Consider the following 21,758-nt stretch of genomic DNA (forward strand, 5'->3'; position numbering starts at 1 on the left):
TTATCAAGTGGGATTTGCGGCGCTCTCTGCAGGAAACGCAAGCGGCTCCAGTTCAAAGCCACATGCACCAACGTGACATATAAGCCATTAAAATATCATCCTGACGGCTCATTTCTGCTTCATCATACATTCCCTAACTGCTTCCCGAAAGCTGGAAAAGGAGAAATGAAGGATGACCGCCTTGCTGGAACCGCAAAAGAGAGGCTTGGAGGGGTTTGTGGTTCCCCCTCGGCCACCCCAAAGTGATGTGCAGAAATGAGGCGATCCCGGCAACAGGTGGAGCAGGGTAAGTGCCTGAGTCCAGGGGGCAGATAGACGGGACCTGTACCGCCAGCTGCTGGGTACCAAGCGCCCTTAGCGGGCCCATTGGCACCCAAACCCCACCGGGGAAAGAGGCCCAGCTAGACTTTCTCCCCATCTCCTCCCTCATTAGCCCCCCAACCGTGAGTATAGGCCCCACCCCATTGACACTGAGGGGAGGAGGGGGCCCTTCCGCGGAGGGGCAGCGCTGGGGATGAGTCCATCTTTTCTTCCCAGGGAGGGGGGGCAAGGAGGACTAATGGGGCTCCCACTGGCACCCGGACCTAGAGCAGCTTGTTGCCCACCCGCATTTCCTCCCCTCCTTGTAAACTGCCTGGGTGCCCCACCGTGGGCACAAGAAGGGGAGTCGTGGCGGAGAGCTTCCTTTGCTCCAAGTGAGCGGGACCCTCGCCAGGAGAAGGGCCCTGCAGGCAGCTTCTCCGTCCTGCTCCTGCAGGATGGCAGGGAGGGACTCGGCTTCCCCTTTCCGGGGTCAATGGAGCTAAGTTAGCCTGGCTGGCAGCAAGATGATGGGACTTCTCCGCCCCAACCTGACGGCAGATGCCGGCTGGGTCCGCCGCGGGGCCGGGATCCTCGCCCTCGGGCATCCTGGTCCTGTCTCAGGAAGTTGACCGCTGGGATCCGCTCTCTGCGCGCGGCCGGCCATGGGTTCGGGACTTGGATTTCTTTCTTCCGAATGCGAACGAGGGCTATGACTAGCTCTCTGGGGAGCAGGCCTCAGCCGCCTAGAATTCTGGGCACTACCTTAGACATCTAGGGACACAGGGAATTAGGGACAAGTGAGGCGGGAACAGAGGTGGGCTGTGAAAGAAAGCTAGGACTGCTTCAAAGGCTTGACCGGAAAGTTTGGGGTTGATGAATGAGGTTGGTTGTCCGTGGGGACAGCTGGGAATCAGCGAGGTCTTAGGAATGGAGTAGGGGCGTTGAAGGGCTTCACCTTGGCCGGCACAGTCCATTGGAGACTCGCTTTGGATTCCAAGGTCGTATTTCTACTCTCTTACGGACAGCGTCGGCCGGCCTCAGAGCGACCCAAAACGAGGCACCAACTTCCTTCCCTCTATCTAGCTGCGGGCAGGTGGGGGTGGGGAATGTTCAAAGGGAAGGCTAAATGTCCTGGCTGATCCTTCAGGCGACCCACTAATGCAGACTCTACTCTGGGCACAAGAAGGTCACCCAGCCTTCAGCCCGGAGTCGGAGCCAGGGAAACCCGAGCTAATTCCTTTAGGGAACAGAAGAATGAGAAAAGGCCGTCGCACAACCCAGCCTTGCTGCCCAACTTCCTGGGGCTGGACTGCCCGATGGAGGGGAGTCGGGAGATGCCGGGCCAGCTGGCAACAGCAGGCCGCGGCCAGAAGCCGGGCGCCTTTTAGGTTTTTGCTTGAGAGCTCCCAGGCAGGCGGAAGGGCCCCCGCTCTGCACCCGCCCCGCTGCGCTGTGGCTGAGAGGCCGGCATCCCTTTGCCTGAGCGCCTGCGGGTTAATCAGTGTGGAGCAGCGTTGATGGCTCCCGGACTGAAATCTCTGGCTTGGGAAGCGGGCTGTAGGTGACCTCTGACCTTGGGCAGGCCTGAGCCCTCTTGGGAGACCCCACAACGTACAACCTTGGTGTTCCCCCAAAATAAAACGGTGCCTTATGCGTGTACCCACGGGCCCACCGGCTTGTCTCTCCTCAAGAAAGATCAATTACCGCCCTTGGCTGGCACCCTTTCCTCTTCTCAAGGTATGAGGAGGAAGGTAGATTCCAGTAAGTCTCCAGGTTGTGCTCCTGACTCCAGATTAGGTGGCCACGGGAGTTTGGGGAGACAAATCAGAAGCAGTCATTTGAGGGAAACCTCGCCAAGCATTTTCAGAGCTGTTATATCCCTGGGTTGGTGGGGATCTGAGGACCAGGGGCCCAGGGATTGCCCCCATATTCTTTAATCCCACCTTCAGTGAGATAACTGGCTTGCTAATTGGACTCAGAGTTTGAACCAAAGGAGAAGATTTTTACTTTGGTTCCCTACACCAGTCCGGTAATGGAGCTACTACAGAGAAGCTTACGGTGCCAGATGCCTGCCCAAAGTCCAGTCTCTGCATTTGTTGGCATGCCTGTGGGTTGGTAATGCACAAAAGACTGCCAGGATCTGGGGGAAGAAGTGACCCAGGCCTCTTGGTGGGAGGGGAACTTGGGCAGCATTGTGGGTGGACAGGCCTCTCTAGGGAAACTCACACCCGTTTCCCTCTGAGGCAAAAAGTAAATTCTATTAGTTCCAACCAACCAGGACTTTTCCTGTGCCAGACATCCTGCCATGAGGAAATTTCAGAGCGAGGATGCCCAGCATGCCACCTTTCTGTAGGAATGTAAAGTTGGGCCTCCTTTCTTTCCTGATTTGTGCAGGAAGGAGCTTATTCCTTTTGGGGACAGAAGCCTTTTGGTTAGAAAGAATTGAAAATAAATAAAACCCTCTGGGAAAAGGTGAGTCTATCCCCCACCCCCACCCCTCAGGCTTAAACCTAGAAAAGAACATAGAGGGAAGGGTGAAAACACATAAGCTAGTTCAAGCCCAGATTGGGGGTTGAGGGAGAGAGAAAGAGATCTTTGAGCATAGAGAATTGGAAAGCCTTTGAGATAGCAGAGCCGCATTTGGATTTGGTCTGTGGTTCAACAAGTTAAACAATCGCTTGTTCTGTGGGCTGTAGTGTCAAGACAGGCAGACGTCCTCATTGACAGAGGGCGTGCTGTGTTTGTCCAGCCTGAGACCTTTTCAATGACTGTTTGTCTTTCTAGGCCAAATCGAGGGTTGGGGCTGGGTGGATCGCCTCTGCTTGGCTGTTCCACTGTCTTTAGTGTTGCCTGACAGATGCAAAGGTCCCCAGGATGGGTTTCAGGCTTTAAGATGGCCAAAGGCTTGGTAACACTATCCACAAAGTGAATTTGATAAGGAATGCAAATATAAAAGGGGGTTGGAAGGTATTTCTGACATTCTTAACTAAGCAATGGAGACAACTAGGACCGGATGATAGTTTACTCTTTTTTTTCTATTCTGATGAATTTTATATTAACTTCAAAAAAATCAATCAATGATGATTTCCAAATGGGTTTGAGGGTGGAAGTCATATGCTGGTTCCATACCACTGTGGGCAAGATCTACAAATTTACAAAGAAATTTCTCTCTTCTCAATTCCAATACTTGTACCTCAATTTTTAACCTGCCAACATCCCAGAGGACACCCAGCCCTTCCCATTACATTTCACTAAACTCAGAAGACTTAAAGAAAATAATGGGAATTTCTCATACAATAAATTCAAATTCTATAAGTTAGAGGTGTTTGAATGCTGACTGGTGCTTAAATTCTATCTACAAGTGAAATCAACAAATGAGTTACACCAAAAAGAAAATCTAGTAGGGAAATGATTTTTAATATTTTTTATCACAAAGGATATATCATTTTGCAATACTTTTCTTTCACTTTTAAATTTGAAAATAGTCTAAGAAAGACTGAAAGACTCTTCAGACCAACACTGATACATTCAGGCCACACAATCTTGCCATACAAACATGTATAAAATTGTTTAACTAGTGACTGTCCCTCTTTTCTTCCCAAACAGGTTCAAAGTCAGAAAATGAGATACAAGACTTCCTTGGTGATGAGGAAAAGATTACGGCTTTACCGAAACTCCCTGAAAGAGTCCAGTAAGTTAAAATCCTCTTTTGAATATTGGTTTGCTGAAGTTATTTTTTTAAGTGGGGAGTTTTGTTTTGCCTTTTGGTTATGTTGGGTTGTGAGCTTGGAGGTGTTTCTTGAGTTCCAATGAAACTGAGAACAACACCTTGGTGTTTGATGCATTTGCACACAAATCAGCAACACAACGTCCCACCAGCAGCCAGCTAATCCCCCTCAATGCCTACTCATCTGGACATTCTAGAATTAATATTTGACGACTCTCTCATTGAAACAACAACCCCTGACCTTCTGTAGTTCCACTGTCACATTATTCTATGACATATTCATCTTGAATTCATTTCCAGACGATTTGATTGGAATGAGGTTTGACATGTATTGGCTTCCATGAAAGGAGCAGACTTTGATCTTGGTGATGGGGTTTACATGATATGCATCATCTTGACCAGGGACACCAGCCTTCTGCAATGTGGCGGCAACTACGTTCCCACAATGTGGTATCTGAACAGGGAGTGACTGACAGCCGCTCTGTCAGGAATACCTTCATTGTGAAGAATTTAATTTAATATTCCATTTAGAATAAGCATATGATTTAGGGTTGGGTGTTTTCCCTTCCAGGCGCTTCTAGTTTCCCTCATTTCATTCAACTACACCACCAGCTGATGGTTGCCTCCATGGTATTCCCTTGTTGGAAGGAAAACTAACCTTCTTTTTTTTTTTTTAAAGATTTTATTTATTCAACAGAGATAGAGACAGCCAGGGAGAGAGGGAACACAAGCAGGGGGAGTGGGAGAGGAAGAAGCAGGCTCATAGCGGAAGAGCCTGATGTGGGGCTCGATCCCGTAATGCCGGGATCACGCCCTGAGCCGAAGGCAGACGCTTAACCGCTGTGCCACCCAGGCGCCCCGGAAAACTAACCTTCTTAACAAAAGTTAAATGGACAACTAAGGAAATGGCTTTCTTCTATTATTTTGGAATAATTTGATGGCAGAATTCTCAAGAGGGATGTGCTTATTATGTAAATTCAGTTGTTTTAATTCCTCAGAGCTGTTGTGGAAGATCCTTTGACCATGTTTCTTAATCTTTTGTCAAAAGATATTTAGCAGAACCTTTGTTTAGAAATTAATTTTATCCAAGTATATTTTCTTCCATACTCAGTTCCATTAATGATGATTAAAGCTCAAACTTCCATAGCAGAGGACAGGAATAGCTTCCTTTATCTCCAAAATCCTAGATCTCATCTCCTTTGTACAATTTGGGCTAGGACATAGAGTGGGCTCCTGGGGCTTAAGTTGTTTATTTATTTATTTCTTGGTAAGACTAGAGACAACCTTTAACTTCAGGAATCTAAAGCCTGTCTGTGAATAGCCTAGAAAGAGACTTGTCCCTTGTTTTGGGTGGTAACCTGGCTAGAAACAGGGAAGAAGGGACTGAACAAATGACAGCAGATCTAGATGCAGAACGTTCAAATGAGGCTTGTTCTTGGCCAGGCTCTGTGCAGTGGCCCTTAGGTCCTGGGATCCTGCTCTGAGCATAACCTGCAACGGATAATCACCGTTTAGCATTTCTTAAAATATCAAAGTGGAAAAATAGCCCAGCTATTGATCTGAAACTTCCCCTATTTCTTTCCTTCCAAAGGAGAGAGATCAGACATTCCTCTATTGGAGCCAGTAATGGGAGGAGCTCTGGCAGATTGTAGGGCCACCAAATGTCCTATTTCTATGGAACAGGACTAAAAATCACTTTAGTATCTGTTGTTGCTTTGACCAGGCTGAGGTGAACAAAGGTGCTTAGGGCAGGATTTGGGGCACTGGTTGGATGTTTGGTGGCTGGTAGTGGAACTTGTTCCAAACAGGCCCCTACAAAAGCCTCCAGTGCATCTTTGCCTTCTGCTGAAGATCTCTGAGCTTCAGAATGTGCCTCTTTTTTTCTGCAAATCAAGCAGGAAAGTAAACTCAACAATGCTGTAACCCCTGGCATGGTTAGAAATAGAATGCTCCTGGGGCACCTGGGTGGCTCAACTGGTTAGGTGGCTGCCTTCTGCTCAGGTCATGATCCCAGGGTCCTGGGATCCAGCCCCACATCGGGCTCCTTGCTCCGGTAAGCCTGCTTCTCCCTCTCCTTCTGCCTGCTGCTTCCCCTGCTTGTGTTCTGTCTCTCTCTCTCTCTCTGTCAAGTAAATAAATAAAATCTTAAAGAAAAAAAAAGAAAAAGAAAAGAAATAGAATGCTCCAGCTGAGCATTTGGTATTGGGAGTCAGGGTGGTGAGATAACTTTCTGAAAGAGAGGAACACCACTCCTCAGCCTGCCCTATCAAGTCAATGAAATCTGGTCTCTTTCCTACCTGGCACTGGAAGACTCCAAAGAAACAGCTCTGAAAACTAAAATATGCCTCCCTGCCATCAGTGCCCACCTGTCATCTACGGTTAGCTGGATACTGCTTTGGGCCTTATTTCAGAGATATGCCTTGAAGATCCTTATGTAATTACCCAGAGTTCCCTGTCTATAAATGTTAGTGGATAAATGGATTTTTTTTTTCTCCCTGTCTCTGTCCCTGGGAAAATGTCCCTCTGGGAGAATTCCTGGCCCCATTTCTGTGTTTAGCCAACGTGCAAACCATGTGGCTCCAAGGAACTTGTAAGGATCAGGCAGCCTTAGTGACCTGCAGGTCAAGTAACCCCTGGCTACTCAAGAAGCATCTACCCAGGATGGGTCCATATGTTTTTAGTACTTCAAGAGAATGCTGCATCTGGGAAGGAGTTCCATGGGGCCAGGTTACTGTCCGTGCATTTGGCTGAATCAGACATATCTGCCCTTTCACTGTTGGCACAAAAAGCCACACACATGTCCAAAGTTTTGCAAGGGTAAAGTTAGTATGAGTATGCTGCATACTAACACTCTACAAGTATAAAACCTCTGCTTTTTATCCCCAGAATCTACAGTGCTTAGAATTCAGGAATCCACAAACTTGGAAGGGGAAAATTGCATCTTTATTTTCACCACCTTCTAATGCAAAGTTACAGGTTTTTTTTTTCTAATACACGTGTTGTTAACAAAAACAGGACTATTAGAGTTCACTGGCATCACAAGGCTTCCAAAAGGGTCCCTACACTAAAACAACCTAAATACCCATGTTTTATGCTGTTATTCAAAGCTTTTGATGCAGGTGTGGTCACAGTGTTTTTATTAAGGGATCCATTTTTGTGCAAATCAGAGATTTAATGAAAGCAAAAGTGGATGATGAGTTTGACAAACATCCTAAACAGTAGGTTGTAGATCACAGAGGTTCATGTGGGAAGGAAAATATTTTTATTGCTGGACTACTGCAGAAGTATCCCTGCTCTTAGCCCTGAAAGCTACCGGAGGAGTTGACTAAGCTCTATGTTGAGAGATGGTTAGGAGAAACAGCTGGGCAAGGGATCCCATGTAGGGACACACTCCTTTTGGGTTGGGGGGTTGTTTTTCTGGTTTTGGTTTTGTTTTTGGGGGGTTTGTGTTTGTTTGTTCATTTGTCTTTAGGAGGCCTTCACATGTTCAGCCCAGACTTGCCTAGACAACTGCAACATTCAACAGACACCCACTCTGAGATCCGACGTGACCATCACTCTGAGGAAGGGAAAACAGAGCAGGGGACAGGAGAGGAGGCTTCTATGAGCAGAAGGGTAAATTCCAGAAGATGAGAGTATGGGAGAAGGTAAAATCCAGGAAGGAGACAAATCCTCAAAGTCTAGTCTCAACACTAAGTAGAAGTCCTTGGTTTCTAGAGCAGAAGGGATTTGGCTGTCAAAAGCACTCCTTCAACTTACTCTTCTCTTCCCTTCTCTTCTTTCTTTCTCTCTTTCTTTCTTTTTCTTTCTTTCTTCCTTCCTTTCTTTCTTTCTTTTTCTTTCTTTCTTTCTTTCTTTCTTTCTTTCTTTCTTTCTTTCTTCTTTCTTTCTTTTCCTTCCTTCCTTCCCTTTTTTTTTTTTTTTAATGCTAACACAGCATCTATTGGTTGTTTGCTTAAGCTCTTCCGGCCGGCCAGAGGAGCAGAAAGACCTGGACTTATCAAAGCCAAGGAAAATTGTGGAAGTTAATCCCTCGCTAAAATGCGGCCCCGGAGCAGGGAACAAAGCATTAAATGAAGACAGTCTCAAAGAATCTGCCAACCATGATAAATAAGTTAATTATTTTTAAAAATTTAAAAGAAACCCCCTTTTACTGACTAGGAAATGTATAAGAAAAGTTCTTGATGCTGGGGATGGGTGGGGCAGCTTAATCAACTCGGAGTCAGACTCCTTGCAATCTGTCCAAACTTCTCTCCTCTGCTAGGGATACAGGGTCTTTTACTCAATCCTTAAAACTTCTCTTAAAAATCCAAGCATTTCTTTGCTTTGGAGTCGCTTTCTTTGGCCGCTAGGCAGGCCCAAGTACTTAAGTTGTCATTTTTGGCTACAGAGAGCATGGCAGGCGTCAGGGCGAGCAGCCCTTTAAATCGCCAAGCTCTGCAGCCGGCCCTAGCCTGTCCGCGGAGCAAACAAAGGACACTCCTCCCTGTTCAAGCAGTACTAAGCTAGGCCAAAACGGAAAGATTTTTTTTGTTTTTGTTTTTGTTTTCCCGCCGGCCAACCCCCACCCCAAAACGGCGGATCCTCAGCTCGGGAGGGCGTCGCGTGAGAGCAGGCCGTGGGTCCTGCAGTCCCTTGCACAGCCTGGGCGGGGAAACTTGGCGTCCACTCTTCTCAGAGCCCTGAGGGCTAGCGAGGGGAGGGGAGGGGCAGAGTCTTCGGCCCCAGGCAACAAGTGGTGGGAGCTGAAAGTGGAAGTGATCCCAAGGTCCTTTCCCAGAGGCTTCATTTGGCGTCAGGGTACAGAGCTCAAGACCGCAAACTGACTCGGGGAGACTCTGGGGTGAGGGAGGACCTGTTTCTTCTTGCAGCAGGCCCCTCGCCTTTGTTTCTTTGGCCAGCCAGCCCGCGAGGCGAAGGGATTTGCGGTGGAGAGGGTTCTTAGCCCCTACTGGGAGGGTAGCGTGGGTTCGAGGCCAGCCTCTCCCAGGTCATCACTGCCTCAGGCCCGCTCTGGCTCGGGTCTGGGCGGGATTCTTGGGTTCACGGGGTCTCCGAGCGCGGCTGGCACTTGGGAGGGGGTGGCAAGGCCAAGTGGAAAGAATAGAGTGGGGAGGGGGGAAAAGGGGAGGGAAGAATAAAGAATCTAAGGAAATGAGAGAGAGAAACGAAGAACACAATAAATAATAGGCTGCTAGGCTAAGAGTTCCTCCGCTCACGGTCGCATAGTCTGCAGTCCCTGAAAACAGGCCCTCTGGCTCCTGGGACAAACTGATGAATCAGGCCTCCAATCCCCGCGAGTCCTGTGGTGCCCTTCAGCCCCGGTAGGGCTGGATCTGCCCGTCTAATAACCCGAATACTTTACGTACAGTGCAACACCACCTCCCTAAAGTCGTGGTGAAAGAAGGCATAACCCGGCCCCTCTCACTTCCAGGAGCAGTGAGGCAGAGCAGATCTACTCAGCTTTCGAGAAAGGAGGGGGAGGGGGCTCAAGAGGAGAGAAAAGAATCCGTGCCCGGGTCAGAGCGCATGAGCAGTAGGAGCAAGAACTGCTGGGGGTAGGGTGGGGTGAGGTGGAGAGGCGCGGGAGCAGGAGAGGGAGGGAGGCGGAGGGAGGGGGGGAGAGAGAGAGAGAGAGAGAGAGAGTGTGTGTGTGTGTGTCCGCGTGCGGCGGGACCTGTCATTGCTGACGTCGGGCTGGGCTGCGGGCCAATAGGCGACCTAGGTGATTGTTCCTCTCCGCGGGCCCGGGCGGCGGCCCCGAATCTCTATTCACTTCCTCTCGCGTCCCGCTGCTACCTCTGTAGTGTACGGGATTTCAAGTAGGCATTAAAGACCGAGGTGTGTGGGGCGGGGGGGGACACAACCCGAAACTTGAGGGGAGAAAAAAAAAACTTTGCATAAGTTTTTTGTGGTTGTTCTTTCCCCTTCCCGCTGTCAGGTGACTGGTGTGAACGGCCTGACCTAAGGGAGCACTGGGGAGCCCGAGACGGGATGCAGCAGGCCGCGCTCTCCCAGCTCTCCCAGCCGAGCTGGGCACTGAAATTAGTATATATGACCGGGACGCTTCCGCACCACCACCGCTTAAAACATCACCATTTGCCTCACCTCCATTCCCCCGCAGGGCTCCACGACCCCGATCGCCCCAGGGAGTTGGCTGCCAAAGCACGCTTGGGGCGCAGGTCGGACCCTTCTGGAGCAGAGCCCAGAGCCCCCCAGAAACCCACAAACTCAGCACTGCGCACCCTCCTGCCCTTTCCACCTGCCCCACAACCTCCATCCTTCTCCCGCTCATGGAGAGGCAAGGGTTTCTACCAAACTGTCGCCCAGCCGGTACTCAGCGGAGGCGCTTGGCCTCTCGCTGTCCACTCCGTTCGCTGCCGCCTCTGTCTGGCTCCCGGTCCCGGTGCTGACGGCAGAGGCCGTGGTGTGGCTGGGCTGGGCCTGCCCCCCGGGGCCTGGTGGAATGCTCAGCCCACGCCGCCCGTTCTCACGCGCGCTATTTGTCTCAACAACAGGTAGCAGCTCCGGACACCATGGCCCCCAGCTTGCTGCCGCCTCCAGTCCCTCGGTGTTCCCGGGCCTTCAAGAGCAGCCGCCCCAGGCCTCCCCCAGCAGCACTTTGAATGGACTCCTGCGTCTGGGGTTCCCTGGAGACATGTACGCGCGACCCGAACCCTTTGCGCCGGGGCCGGTGGCCCGCAGCGACGCCCTGGCAGCTGCCGCGGCCCTGCATAGCTACGGGGGCATGAACCTGACCGTGAACCTCGCCGCTCCCCACGGTCCCGGCGCCTTCTTCCGCTACATGCGCCAGCCGATCAAACAGGAGCTCATCTGCAAGTGGCTGGCAGCGGATAGCCCCGCGGCCCCGCGCCTCTGCTCCAAAACTTTCAGCACCATGCACGAGCTGGTCACGCACGTCACCGTGGAACACGTCGGCGGCCCGGAGCAGGCCAACCACATCTGCTTCTGGGAGGAGTGTCCGCGCCAGGGCAAGCCCTTTAAAGCCAAATACAAACTTGTAAATCACATCCGCGTGCACACGGGCGAGAAGCCCTTCCCCTGTCCTTTCCCGGGGTGTGGGAAGGTCTTTGCTAGATCAGAAAATCTCAAAATACACAAAAGAACTCACACAGGTCAGTATTCGGCACTGTCTGTCTTGTGCGGACCCTCTGGGGAAGCAGGCGGCCTCTTCTGGGCCCTGGGGGCTGGATTTCCTCAAGTTCCATCTGGGAGGAGGGGGGATATCTTGGTGTTTCCATGAGCCAAGTCCATAAAATATTAATTATGCCCTTCTATTAGAATCACAGAAGTTTCCTGAGGCTGCGTGTGGGGAGGATAGTGCGGGATTTTTGCTCTTGAGGAGGGGGCGAGTGTGAACGTGCTTGGGTTTCTGTGTGCAAATGTGTGTTCCCTGATTCAAGTTTGATTTTCAGGTTTTTAAAATGGCACTGTTCCCCCAAAGTCATAAAGACAGAACCAATTTGATTTTCTGGATCCTTTTGGAATCCTGTCGAAAGAACTCTTCCGTGGGGTGGGCTTGATAATCTGACCACCACCTGCACTGAGGGGTCATGAGGCCCTTGGTGCCTTTAGGATTTAGGGTCTCATGGGCTAACTTTGCCCCCATTTTGGAGCCTTGGTGACCTGACACTTTGGACATTTGACAAACCCTTTTGCTTTAGCAGAGACCCAAGGAGACTCATCTGCCTTAAATGTCATTTACGGAGCTGTTAAGTGAAATGGGGACATGTGTCAACCACATCTGTTAGTTCTAGTTAACAGAAAGAAAAGGAGCCTGCTCAAGAGCATGCAAAGTTGAACTCCTCTGGCCGGAAGCATCTCTAATTAATGCAATTGCAAGGAGAAAGTTTTCACACTTCCCAGAACAGCCTCTGAAGTTACATTAATTAGTTTAGCAGCCAACGTTGTACTCTCCCTAGCTAGGGTTTCCTCACCCAAACTCCCTGGAAGTTTAAGAAGTCAACATCTCCCCTCCTCTATTTTGGGAGTAGGAGAAGGGGACTAGTGGGGAGAGAAGAGGATGAAATAAGTTCCAGCTTGGTTCCTCACTTCTCTTACTCTCTTGGAGCTGTCCCTTACCTCTATTATTGGTAGAAATATCGGCAAGTATTAGTCAAAGGATTCCCCCAGGCTGGCACTGCTGGGGAAAGAAATTTGCAAATCCCGGTTTCTGCCCCAAACCTTGCAATCTCGGGAAAGGTCCCTGGCCATAACACTGGCACAGACGGAGTCCAGACCAAAAGTTCACTCTTACTCTCCTACTTTCCATAGCATATCTAGAAACGTACAGTTTTCCCGAACTGCTTCCAGTACACCCCCCACACCCGCGCAAGCATTTGTTCCCCTTTCCCACCCTCCGAGTTTTATCCCAGGGGAGGGCAGGACAAGTGAGGCCCTGATCACCTCCCACAGGCTCGCTACTCCAGGAGCTGACGGCCCGTACTGCGAAGATAGACGCGCAGTCCTGAGCCAGAGAAGGAACTCATTTTTAATGACAGGGGTTTTTTAAACAAACAAACTTTTACTGCTCTTTGCCGGCCTACTGTTTGAAGTCCATGAAGCAGAAAATGGTTAAATTCTTAGTGCAATCGACCTACAGCAGAGAAGCAAGTTCAGTGCGCCCGGGCTGGCTCAGGTTTGCGTCTATTCAGGACAGAATTCTAAGTGCGTCCTTTCCACTGGCATTCCTGATTCATTATCGCTGGAGTCAAAAAAAAAAAAAAAAATCTGAGCCTCGCCTGCTCCGGCGTTTCCTTCAAACCCCCCTCCTAAGTAATGAAAAGAGAGAGAGAAAGAGAAACAAAAAACAAAATGTTTCTCAAATGGCAATAGACCTCACTACAAATTATTCATGAAGACAGTTCTCGATTCAACAGGAAAATAATTGCCTTTTCAAATATTAATGGCGTTTCATTTCCTCGAGTCGCGGAAGCGGCGAATAGGAGCTGATTTCTCAGGATTTGAGATTCTCCTGGATCTGAATCCCGGGCCTGGCTTCGGAGACAGCTGCCCCAAGCCCAAGCCGAAAGGTTTCACTTTGTGGCGGTCACAGCAATCCCGGAACAATGGTGCCGCAGCGAGGGAGACGCAGGCCAGCCGCCGCGCTCCAGCCGGACCCCGCCGCCTGCCCCCCTTCCCGGGGCCCTCAGCTGGGGGATCGCCCCACCTCCCCAGGCAGTCTATAGAGAGAGGCAGGGCTGGGGGTCCAAGGTAGAGAACAGTCTGCGCCTGGACACAGATGCTTGGTAACCTGGCCCAGCCACAAGTGCGAGAAAATGGCGCTAGCGGAACTGAGCCGCAGCTTCCGAACTTTGTCAGGCTGGCTTGGCGCAGGGCCTGGGAGGAGGCCTCTCCCGGCTGCCGAGCCTCTGGGAGGAGACTCCCGGCCTTTCAAGACTTAGCCCCAGGCTCGGGCCTCTCCGGAAGGGCTGCAGGGTCCTGGCCCACCCTGCCTCTCCGCGTCCACCCACCCACCCAGGGCGCAGCGCCGGGACCTGGTGGGGAGGGTGGGGAGGGCGGGGGCGGGAGGCAGTGTATTAGGGGTGGGAGTGGGGGCGCGATGTTTGACAAGGAGTCCAGGGAGCCTCCTGCAGCCGGGGAGAGGCCGGGAGGGCGCGGGGGAGGGGGGCGGCCTCACCTTACATCCCTCGGGCCTCCGAACTTCCAGGCTGCCCGAATTACGTTCAGTGCCCTGCTTTTTCCCTCTGCTCCTCGTCTGGGATGAAATCATTGTTTCTGTTTTACATGAATGTCCAGCGAGGTGCTTGCAAATGGAATAAGTGTGTGGGGGACTACTTGGGGGGGGGGCAATCAACCTTAAATTCTATACCTCCTCTGTGTTCTCAGCGAATCTTGTTTTCTTTTGCAGGCCCTGAATTGCTTGATTCTTGTAAGTGATTTTAGAAAGAAAAGAAGGAAGGGAGAAAGAAAAGTTTTAGTTTTGCAGATGCCGAAAGGGATCAGAGGGGAGAAAACAAGGGGCAAATAGGGACACGGATGTATTCTGCATCTTTCTCGTTTTTGTTTTTAATAAAATGGCACCGATGTGCCGAGAAATGGCAGATGCCAGCACCGCCCAGTGTTCCACTGTACTAGCAGTACTCCTGCAGGGTCAGGACGCAGCGACCGGTCGGTGCCAGAACCCTGGGCTCACAATCCGCAGCCGCACCGAGACGAAGAGTTGTGCGCAAACCTTTGACTCCGCCTGAGCTTCAGCCCGGCTCAGGACTAGGGGCTTTGTTTGTTCAAACCTGCCCCAAAGCACCCGTCTTTCCTGGAAGCGGAGGGAGAAGCGACCACAAAGGCAACAGTCCTCCAGCCATGCATCTCTTTCTTAGCCAGACGCTTGGTAACCTTTCTCTCAACCTAGGGCGCCCAATGGCATCCATTTGTTTAAGACGCTTAGACATTTCCTCCCCACCTTTCCACAGCATCTGTAGCTCCAGCAAGAACCTGGGCTTCCAGGTTCTCGGGGTCCTTTCCACCCCTACATTCCAGCGAATCCAGCAGCGGGTGAGCTCCGGGATTGGGGCTCGGTCCTCGGCGAATATTTTTCCACCCTAACGCGCGCTCGCGCCTTCCCGCGGCTCTACAGGGCATCGCACCGCGGATCCGAGCCCCACGCGGGTCTACCCCGGCTGCCCGCTTTTCTTCCTGGCCTGGTCTTATCTTAGCAGCTGCGCTTATCCGGAAGCCGCCGAGCTCAAGAGTACGATTATGCGAGAGGCCTCGGATCCCGCTTGGCCGGGCAATCCCTGCAGCGCCCGCCTCTTAGCTCAGACCTGCGAGGCCCGACCGCCGGGCGTGGGTGGTCTGGGGAGGCTATTCGACCTCTCAAGTTATTTCGGACTGGGAGAGACGGCTGCCCGCGGCAGTGTCTCCGGGAGGCCGCTGGAACAGCGTAATAAAATGTTATTGCCGGCGCGCGTAACTGGAGGGATCCCGGACGGTTTAGGCAAGATTTGAAGAATGCTGCTAAATGTTTGCCCTCAGGGGGTAGAAGGGAAGGGGGAGGAGGCTCCATTTCCCGTAAAAATAGCGTCTGAAGTGAATCATTGCTCAGAATACCTTTCCCTGCAGCACGAATCCACAGTATGCATATGCCGTGTGCTTCGGCTGCGCGTCTTTAAATTATTCCATCGCCTTGGCGTTTGCACAAAACCTACTTTAGGAAACAATTTGGGCCATGGGGGGGTGTATGCGAGTTGGATCGCTGGGTGGGGTGTGTGTGTATGTGTGGGTGGTGGTGGGAGACAGACTTTTGGCTAGAACCATTAACTTTAAATTGAGCCGATGCTAGCTCCTCAGTCAACTCTATTCTGGCAAAGGTACTTCTTGGCTCCGAGTGTTGAAAATTTGGAGGAAAACAACCGGAGTGGATCAGGATGGAAACTCGACTAAGATGGAGTCTTTGTCGCTCCTCCTCCGTACCCTCCCCCATCACCCCCTAGCCCAGGCGGGAGAGGGGGAGGGGTGGCGGCGTGCTGAAGGAAGCTCGGTGCGCGTTCTGAGCGGGAGAAGGGGGTGCTGGTCCTGAGATGCCAACAGGAAAGAGGTTTCTGAAAATCTTCTGTGGGTCTTTTACAAAAAATTAAAGAGAGACTGAGAAGGGTGGTGAGGCCCGGCCGGGGCCACGACCCACGCACACTAATGTCTCTGCGTTGCCTCCACCAGGGGAGAAGCCCTTCAGGTGCGAGTTCGAGGGCTGCGAGCGGCGCTTCGCCAACAGCAGCGACCGAAAGAAGCACTCGCACGTGCACACGAGCGACAAGCCATACACGTGCAAAGTGCGCGGCTGCGACAAGTGCTACACGCACCCCAGCTCGCTGCGTAAGCACATGAAGGTGCACGGGCGCTCACCACCGCCGCCTAGCTCTGGCTACGACTCGGCCACGCCGTCTGCCCTCGTGTCGCCCTCGTCGGACTTCGGCCGCGAGCCCCCGGTGGCCTCCTCGGCGGCGGTGGTGGCGCGTGGCGCCGACCTGAGCGAATGGTACGTGTGTCAGGGCGCGGGCCCCGCCGCAGCTGCCCCCGCCGCACCCTCAAGCCCCCAGCCACCACCTGGCCCAGCCGCTGCCGCCGCCGCCGCCGCCGCCGCCTCCGGTATTAGGGCTGCCGCTGTGGTTGCCGCTTCCGGTACACTCACTGCTAGTCTAGGCGCGGTTATTGAGGCTTGAAGAGAGGGTGAGGAAGGAAGAAAGGAAGGGAAGGAGAGAGAAAGGAAGATAACCCCTAAAGGTTGTTAGAGCTGGTTTAAGGTGTTGATATAATGTCCATTACTTTAAAATATAAATATGGTTCCCGTATTTATTCTACAATCACACCCAGCACCCTCCCCCTCCCCCCACACAGACGCCCTAATGACTGGGGAGCATGACCCCAGTGTTCGGGTAGAGAAAGTACAGGAAGACACAGGGAGAAGGAAAAAAAAAGACACATTAGAAGAGTTTATGTGCAAACTTGGCAGCTGCAGGTGGTTAAATTAAGATCACACAGTCCTCTCCTGGTTCACAGAATGAGAAATGTTTTCCTCAAGGCCTGGGCAGCTCCGTTGCCACCCCTACTTCCTTCCCAGCCCCCATTCGGAGGCTCCTCCAAAGTTCCAATCGTAGAAGGTGTTAGAGGAAATTCCTGTGCCTAAGTTATCTTGCCTATTTCCTTCTACTTTTGCCTCCTTACATTTCCCCCCTCCAGCTATCCTTTGAAACAAAAATGTGCAAGTCACAGAAGCCAAATTTTCCAATTCCTTATACAAAGGAGATAAAAGGGAAAGGGGTTTAAGCACCTTACCCTGGGCATCACACGCCACTCTCTCATGGACTGGCCCAAGCACACATATTTATCTGTCTGCCTGTCTGTCTGCCCCGTACACGTTTTTTACTGGGATTATGTGGGAGTCCTAACAACAGAAAATGCAGACAGAATAGTGCTAGAGGGGCTTTTGGATTCAATACTCTGAAGACTCCCAGGACCAATCACCCTCTCCCCACAGCTTCCCCCCACCTTATAGAGGCGCTGCCTGTGGAATATTGTGGGTGCTTGGCACTGGGGGTGCAGAGTGGGCCAATGACGTCACTGAGCCAAGGCCTCCATAGTGAAGGGATTTGGCCTAGGCAACAGTGTCTGGATAAATTACATCAATTCTGTGATGATCTCTGTAAAAAATCTCATAATTGTTGGTCTTATTTTTAAAAAGCCGTGCACGTGGTGGGGAGTAGACAAGAGAGATGAACTCCAATAATAAATGTTTTAAAGGTAAACACCAATGGATCTAGATTGAATGTGTATTCTATACACTGGGTACCGCATTATCTGAGTCCCCAGATAAAGAACCAGATGTTGGTGGCAGAGGAGAGGCAAGTTGCAATTGTTGCCAAGCAGGGGAGAAATCAGGGCCTGTTTCCCAGTCTACCATCCTCTGCAGGGAGGATGGGGCTGCTCCCAAATCCTTGCTAACGTGAAGGAGGAGGGTAGAAAGAAAAAGAAGGGTGAATAAGCTTTGGTTGCCCTACCCCAATCTCTTAAGAATTTAGACATAGGTAGGGCTGTGGTAGTCCCACCTAGGGGGATCCCGCTGGACTGTCCAACAAATAAGTCCAATCTGCTGGGCTTTCTTCTACACTCTTCTCTTCAGACACTATTAGACAATTCTCACTCCTGCCCTGCAGCCCCACTTTCTTCAGATAAATGGTGTCCTAACTGTAGTGGGATTATTTTCATTACCTCTAATAAAAACCAGAATCTTCCAAATATATCCTTAGCGAATCCATTCTTGTGGAAGTGGTACTGCAATCCCCTCCCCCACCCACCTCCCCCATACAATAGAGTCCAGAGGCCGCCTGGCCAAGGGCCGGCAGTCTGCAGCAAACAACTCGTTCCCATCAGGAAACACCCGCCCCACCACCAAGGTGCAGAGGGCATCTGAAGAACTTGCTTCTTGTGACTTTTAAAAATTCTCCTCTCTGCAAATAGGACTCATTTCTTTCTCTTCTGTTTCTAGGCCCCGGTTTGCCTTCCATTGCAATCCAAAATAGTGAAATAAAATAAAAATGCTTGGTCGGCCGTTAATAGCCTTTAATTTTTCATTTGCTTGTTACAGATGTCCACCGCGTTGCTCGCAAGGTAATCTCGCCCAACGCAGCTGAGCGCCCGCATCTAGCGCCTGCGACATCAAAGGGTCTGCGCACAAAGCAATGTTTCTTCGCCACGGTGCATCTTCATGGTAAGTTAGGATTTCTATGGCAATGGGCAAGTTGCACTGAAATCCTGAAAAGCTGAGCCTGGAGCCCGTCCAGGCTTTTCATTAAGGACATAATATTTACGTCTAACAGGCCTTTTTTCTTGTGTATACAAGTATATATTTTTGTTTGACGCGGACTAAATCATTTTCATTTAATTTCCGGTAAACAAAACCCACGCGAATGGGCACTTGTTCCCGATCATAATAAAAATGGATAATAATGTGAGGGAAGAAAAGGGCCGCTTGAATCGCCGCTCAGCCCCCTTTGTTTCTGCTTTCTGCGGTGATCAGAGGGCGCATTTGGGTTTGATGGCGAGTTTCTAAAGGCGAGGAAATGGTTTGTAAGAGGGGAAAGAAAAGGAGAAAGGTCTAATCAAGCTCGGGTTGTTCAAAGAGTCGGGTTTTGGGGTTGAAAGTGTGAGTTTGACGGTGCATCAGCATGCCGCGTTAGGCTCGCCATGGAAATGCGCGCGGGGAGCGGCCGCTTCAAAGGCGGCACACTTCACTGCAGACACTCTATTAAGATACATTTGCGCTGACCTTTGCTTTCACGCCATTTAATACTGTCACTGCGTTCTCCAGTATATACTTCCTCTTTGGGACCAGCCTCGCCCGTGTTTAGGGGTTCACCCCACACTCCTGTGGGTAGGGGTCGCTTTGGTGCCAGGGACGCTTTCAGGAAAGGGAGGAGCCGGACTCCGTACATCTTGACTGCGCCCCAAAGAAGCTCCAGGGTCAAGAGTAAATAACTCTAGGGCGATCTCGGAAGCTTAACAAATGAGCATCCCCAGCTCAGTTTTGTGCAAAGCGCCTCTCTGCAACTTGAGCAGGGTGGAGCCCTGAATTTGAAAGGGACTTGTGGAGGGGGCACTCTGGATGAGTCTGAGGAGTTTAGACTGTGCCTTTGGGACATTTCCACTCTGGCCCCCAGAACAGCCCATTCTGCCCCTCCATCCCAGAAGTGTCTTGCAGCGCCCCCCCCACACACACACACTTGTTTCTCCCTAGCGTGGGGCCTAGGATACCCCTCAATCCTACTTTGGCCCTGGGCATGAACTCAAGAGCCCAAGGCCAAGGGGATAGGGAAGATGGCAGGAAAGTTAGAAGTCCATGTTCCCTTAATTGTCTTGTTGTTTATTTTATCCAAGTACCCCAGTGAATAGGGGAAAAATAAACACGGTGAAAAAAAAAATCAAACAGTAGAGTCTTCTTTAGTGCCAGTCCTTGTGGTTGAATAAAAAGGATGGTCCGCTTTCTATTGAGCTGAGAAATCTTTGAAGTGGGAGTTATTATCTGAGACATTCCTGCTTGTCGTCCTAACAACGCTGATGAAACGTAAAAGGTTCTTTGTCAGCGATTTGTTCTCCTCTCTGTCAAACTCCCTCTGCTCGGTTAGTTTCAAACCGTTTCTAAAGAGATAAAATCAAACTTCTTTAAAAAAAAAATACATGCACACTACACCAAATGATAACTTCAGGACTAAGTGCTGCTAAGGAAAAAACAAAAGCAACACAGAGATATTAGGTCCAAAGTCTGTGAAGGTGCACAGATGTTGAGCCGCCCTTTGCACTGGCTTTGGGACATGGGGAAAGAGTGCAGAGAAGGTGTAGGCAGAGGGTACGTACCCTAAGCACACACTGTGTGTTTGCTTCTCTCTGTACTGGCCTGAATTCATCAGTCCCAAGCGGGGTACTTGGATGAGCCTCCTTTGGGCACTCCTTAACTCCCAATATTCTTGCCAAGGATCCTTGGAACCTAAGGCTGCAGCCAAGCAATTGTTAATATTTCCTGCTCCTTCAAAGACAATCCTCTTAAAAATAGACCCATTGTGTGTTTCTTTCCACTTGCAGCAAACAATCAGCAAGCCCTTTCTGCCATTAATAGAAAGTAGAGTGGCTTGAGGGAGAGACATTTTTATAATTTCCTGTTTTCTTCAGAATCTTGGCAATTGGAGTTCAGAAAGTTCAGTTTACAAGATAGTGTCCCCAAAGTGCATGCAAATACCCTCCTCTCCCATCCACATATGCAGTTCTTCATTTAATATTGTGCCCTGGAAAGAAAATTTCACCCTGTCTGGCTTTCCCCAAACCTCCCAATGTGGTTTTAAAGGTGGTTTAAATAAACAGGGATGTACTGGCCTCCCCACTCTGTGTGTGCTGAATAAATGATTTGTAAAGAAGTTTCCCCAAGCTGTAACCCATGCTGTTATTATAGTTGCTGCAAAATGTTGTCTCTTATATTGATTTTTATTTGTTTACTAGAGGTCCCCATATGTTTGTTTATATCGCTAATTTATGGGAAAATGTAATGATTGCAATGAATGTGAATTATACAGACAGGCAAATGTTTTGTAATCATAAATTCACACACACACACGCGCGCGCACACACACACACACAGCTTGACTGAAACCTTAGACTATTTGGTACACCCTCACCCACACTGTTTGTGATTTATCAGCTCTCCCCTTAGATCCTTAAATTATGAACTAACCTGAAAGGAAAAAAAAAAGTTGTTTTGTATTTGATTGAAAGTGATTGTTCAATGAAAAACATAGTTGAAAGCTGTGGCTTTAATCTTGCTGTAAATATGTAAAAATGAATTAAAATCTGTGATTCTCTTTCCCTCCAAAGAGCATTGTGTACATGGAGCTCCATTTTGCTATTTTCTTTGGTAATAAATGTTGTGATGTTTCCCTTCCTCTTTTGAATTCGAGTGTCCTGTTATTGCTTCATCATCTAGGGAAAGATTTGGGGCCCTCCTGAAGCCTCCAGTCCTTTTCCCTGACTTCCCTCATGGTTTTACAGAAACACCTCTGAAGCCTAGTAGTTTGGGGCAGCAAAACGGAGGGACCCACTAAAGAGGCCATTGTGAAGGGGGCCTCCCTCGCCCCCAATTTCACCCCAGCAACACTGACATTCATCAACCAATTTACATTACAGAAGGGGCGAAAGTAAACGGACGCTCTCAAGGTCTTCTGGAAAGGTAGCCTTCCCACTGCTCCGACGGAGGCGCACCCTCTCCCAAACCACCTTTGACTTCTCAGATAAAAGCCTAATAGTTGTCGGGAATAAACAATGGGACAGAAAAAAAGGGTGAGCTGGCGTCGAGCTGTGCTTAAGCACTGATGGGTACCTCGGGCAACTTGCCCGCAGGAGTCTTCCTAGCCGGATCCCACTCCCTCCTGGAGTAGCGGATGCTCAGACCCCAAGGCTCCCTTCAGAGTGCTGCGGCAGACCAAGCCGTTAGACTGGCCACAGCCCACAGGGACTCTCCCCCGGGGCCTGACTGGGATCTCCAAGTGGGTTTTAGCGTCGGGTGCGGAAGCCGTTTTTGGTCCTGCCACTAGAGAAATTATTTCAGATGTATCAGACCTCTTGAGTCTTCAGAGCCCGGCCACCACCACCACTGAGCTCCCTGCGCCTAGAGGGCTCCGGAGACGCCTCGCCCCGCCCTACCCCCTCC

At 50.5% G+C, this 21,758-nt stretch overlaps 1 protein-coding gene across 1 annotated transcript; it reads left to right on the forward strand.

Moving 5' to 3' along the window:
* On the forward strand, positions 1 to 20,980 carry ZIC4 (Zic family member 4). Its single transcript, XM_034661858.1, has 5 exons — positions 1 to 286; positions 3,910 to 3,994; positions 10,549 to 11,166; positions 15,728 to 16,046; positions 18,153 to 20,980. Coding segments are annotated over exons 2-5 (1,008 nt in total). The 5' UTR covers positions 1 to 286; positions 3,910 to 3,924; the 3' UTR covers positions 18,154 to 20,980.
* Positions 20,981 to 21,758: the final 778 nt, after the last annotated feature.

Source organism: Ailuropoda melanoleuca, chromosome 6, assembly GCF_002007445.2.
Source record: "Ailuropoda melanoleuca isolate Jingjing chromosome 6, ASM200744v2, whole genome shotgun sequence".
NCBI classification, from domain to species: domain Eukaryota; kingdom Metazoa; phylum Chordata; class Mammalia; order Carnivora; family Ursidae; genus Ailuropoda; species Ailuropoda melanoleuca.

Excerpts from the sequence above, each read along its gene's own strand:
- ZIC4 (XM_034661858.1), top strand. The coding sequence starts at position 3,925 with ATGAGATACAAGACTTCCTTGGTGATGAGGAAAAGATTACGGCTTTAC. Across the intron at positions 3,995-10,548 it reads AAACTCCCTGAAAGAGTCCA|GTAGCAGCTCCGGACACCAT; the intron begins GTAAGTTAAAAT and ends TCTCAACAACAG. Across the intron at positions 11,167-15,727 it reads ACACAAAAGAACTCACACAG|GGGAGAAGCCCTTCAGGTGC; the intron begins GTCAGTATTCGG and ends TGCCTCCACCAG.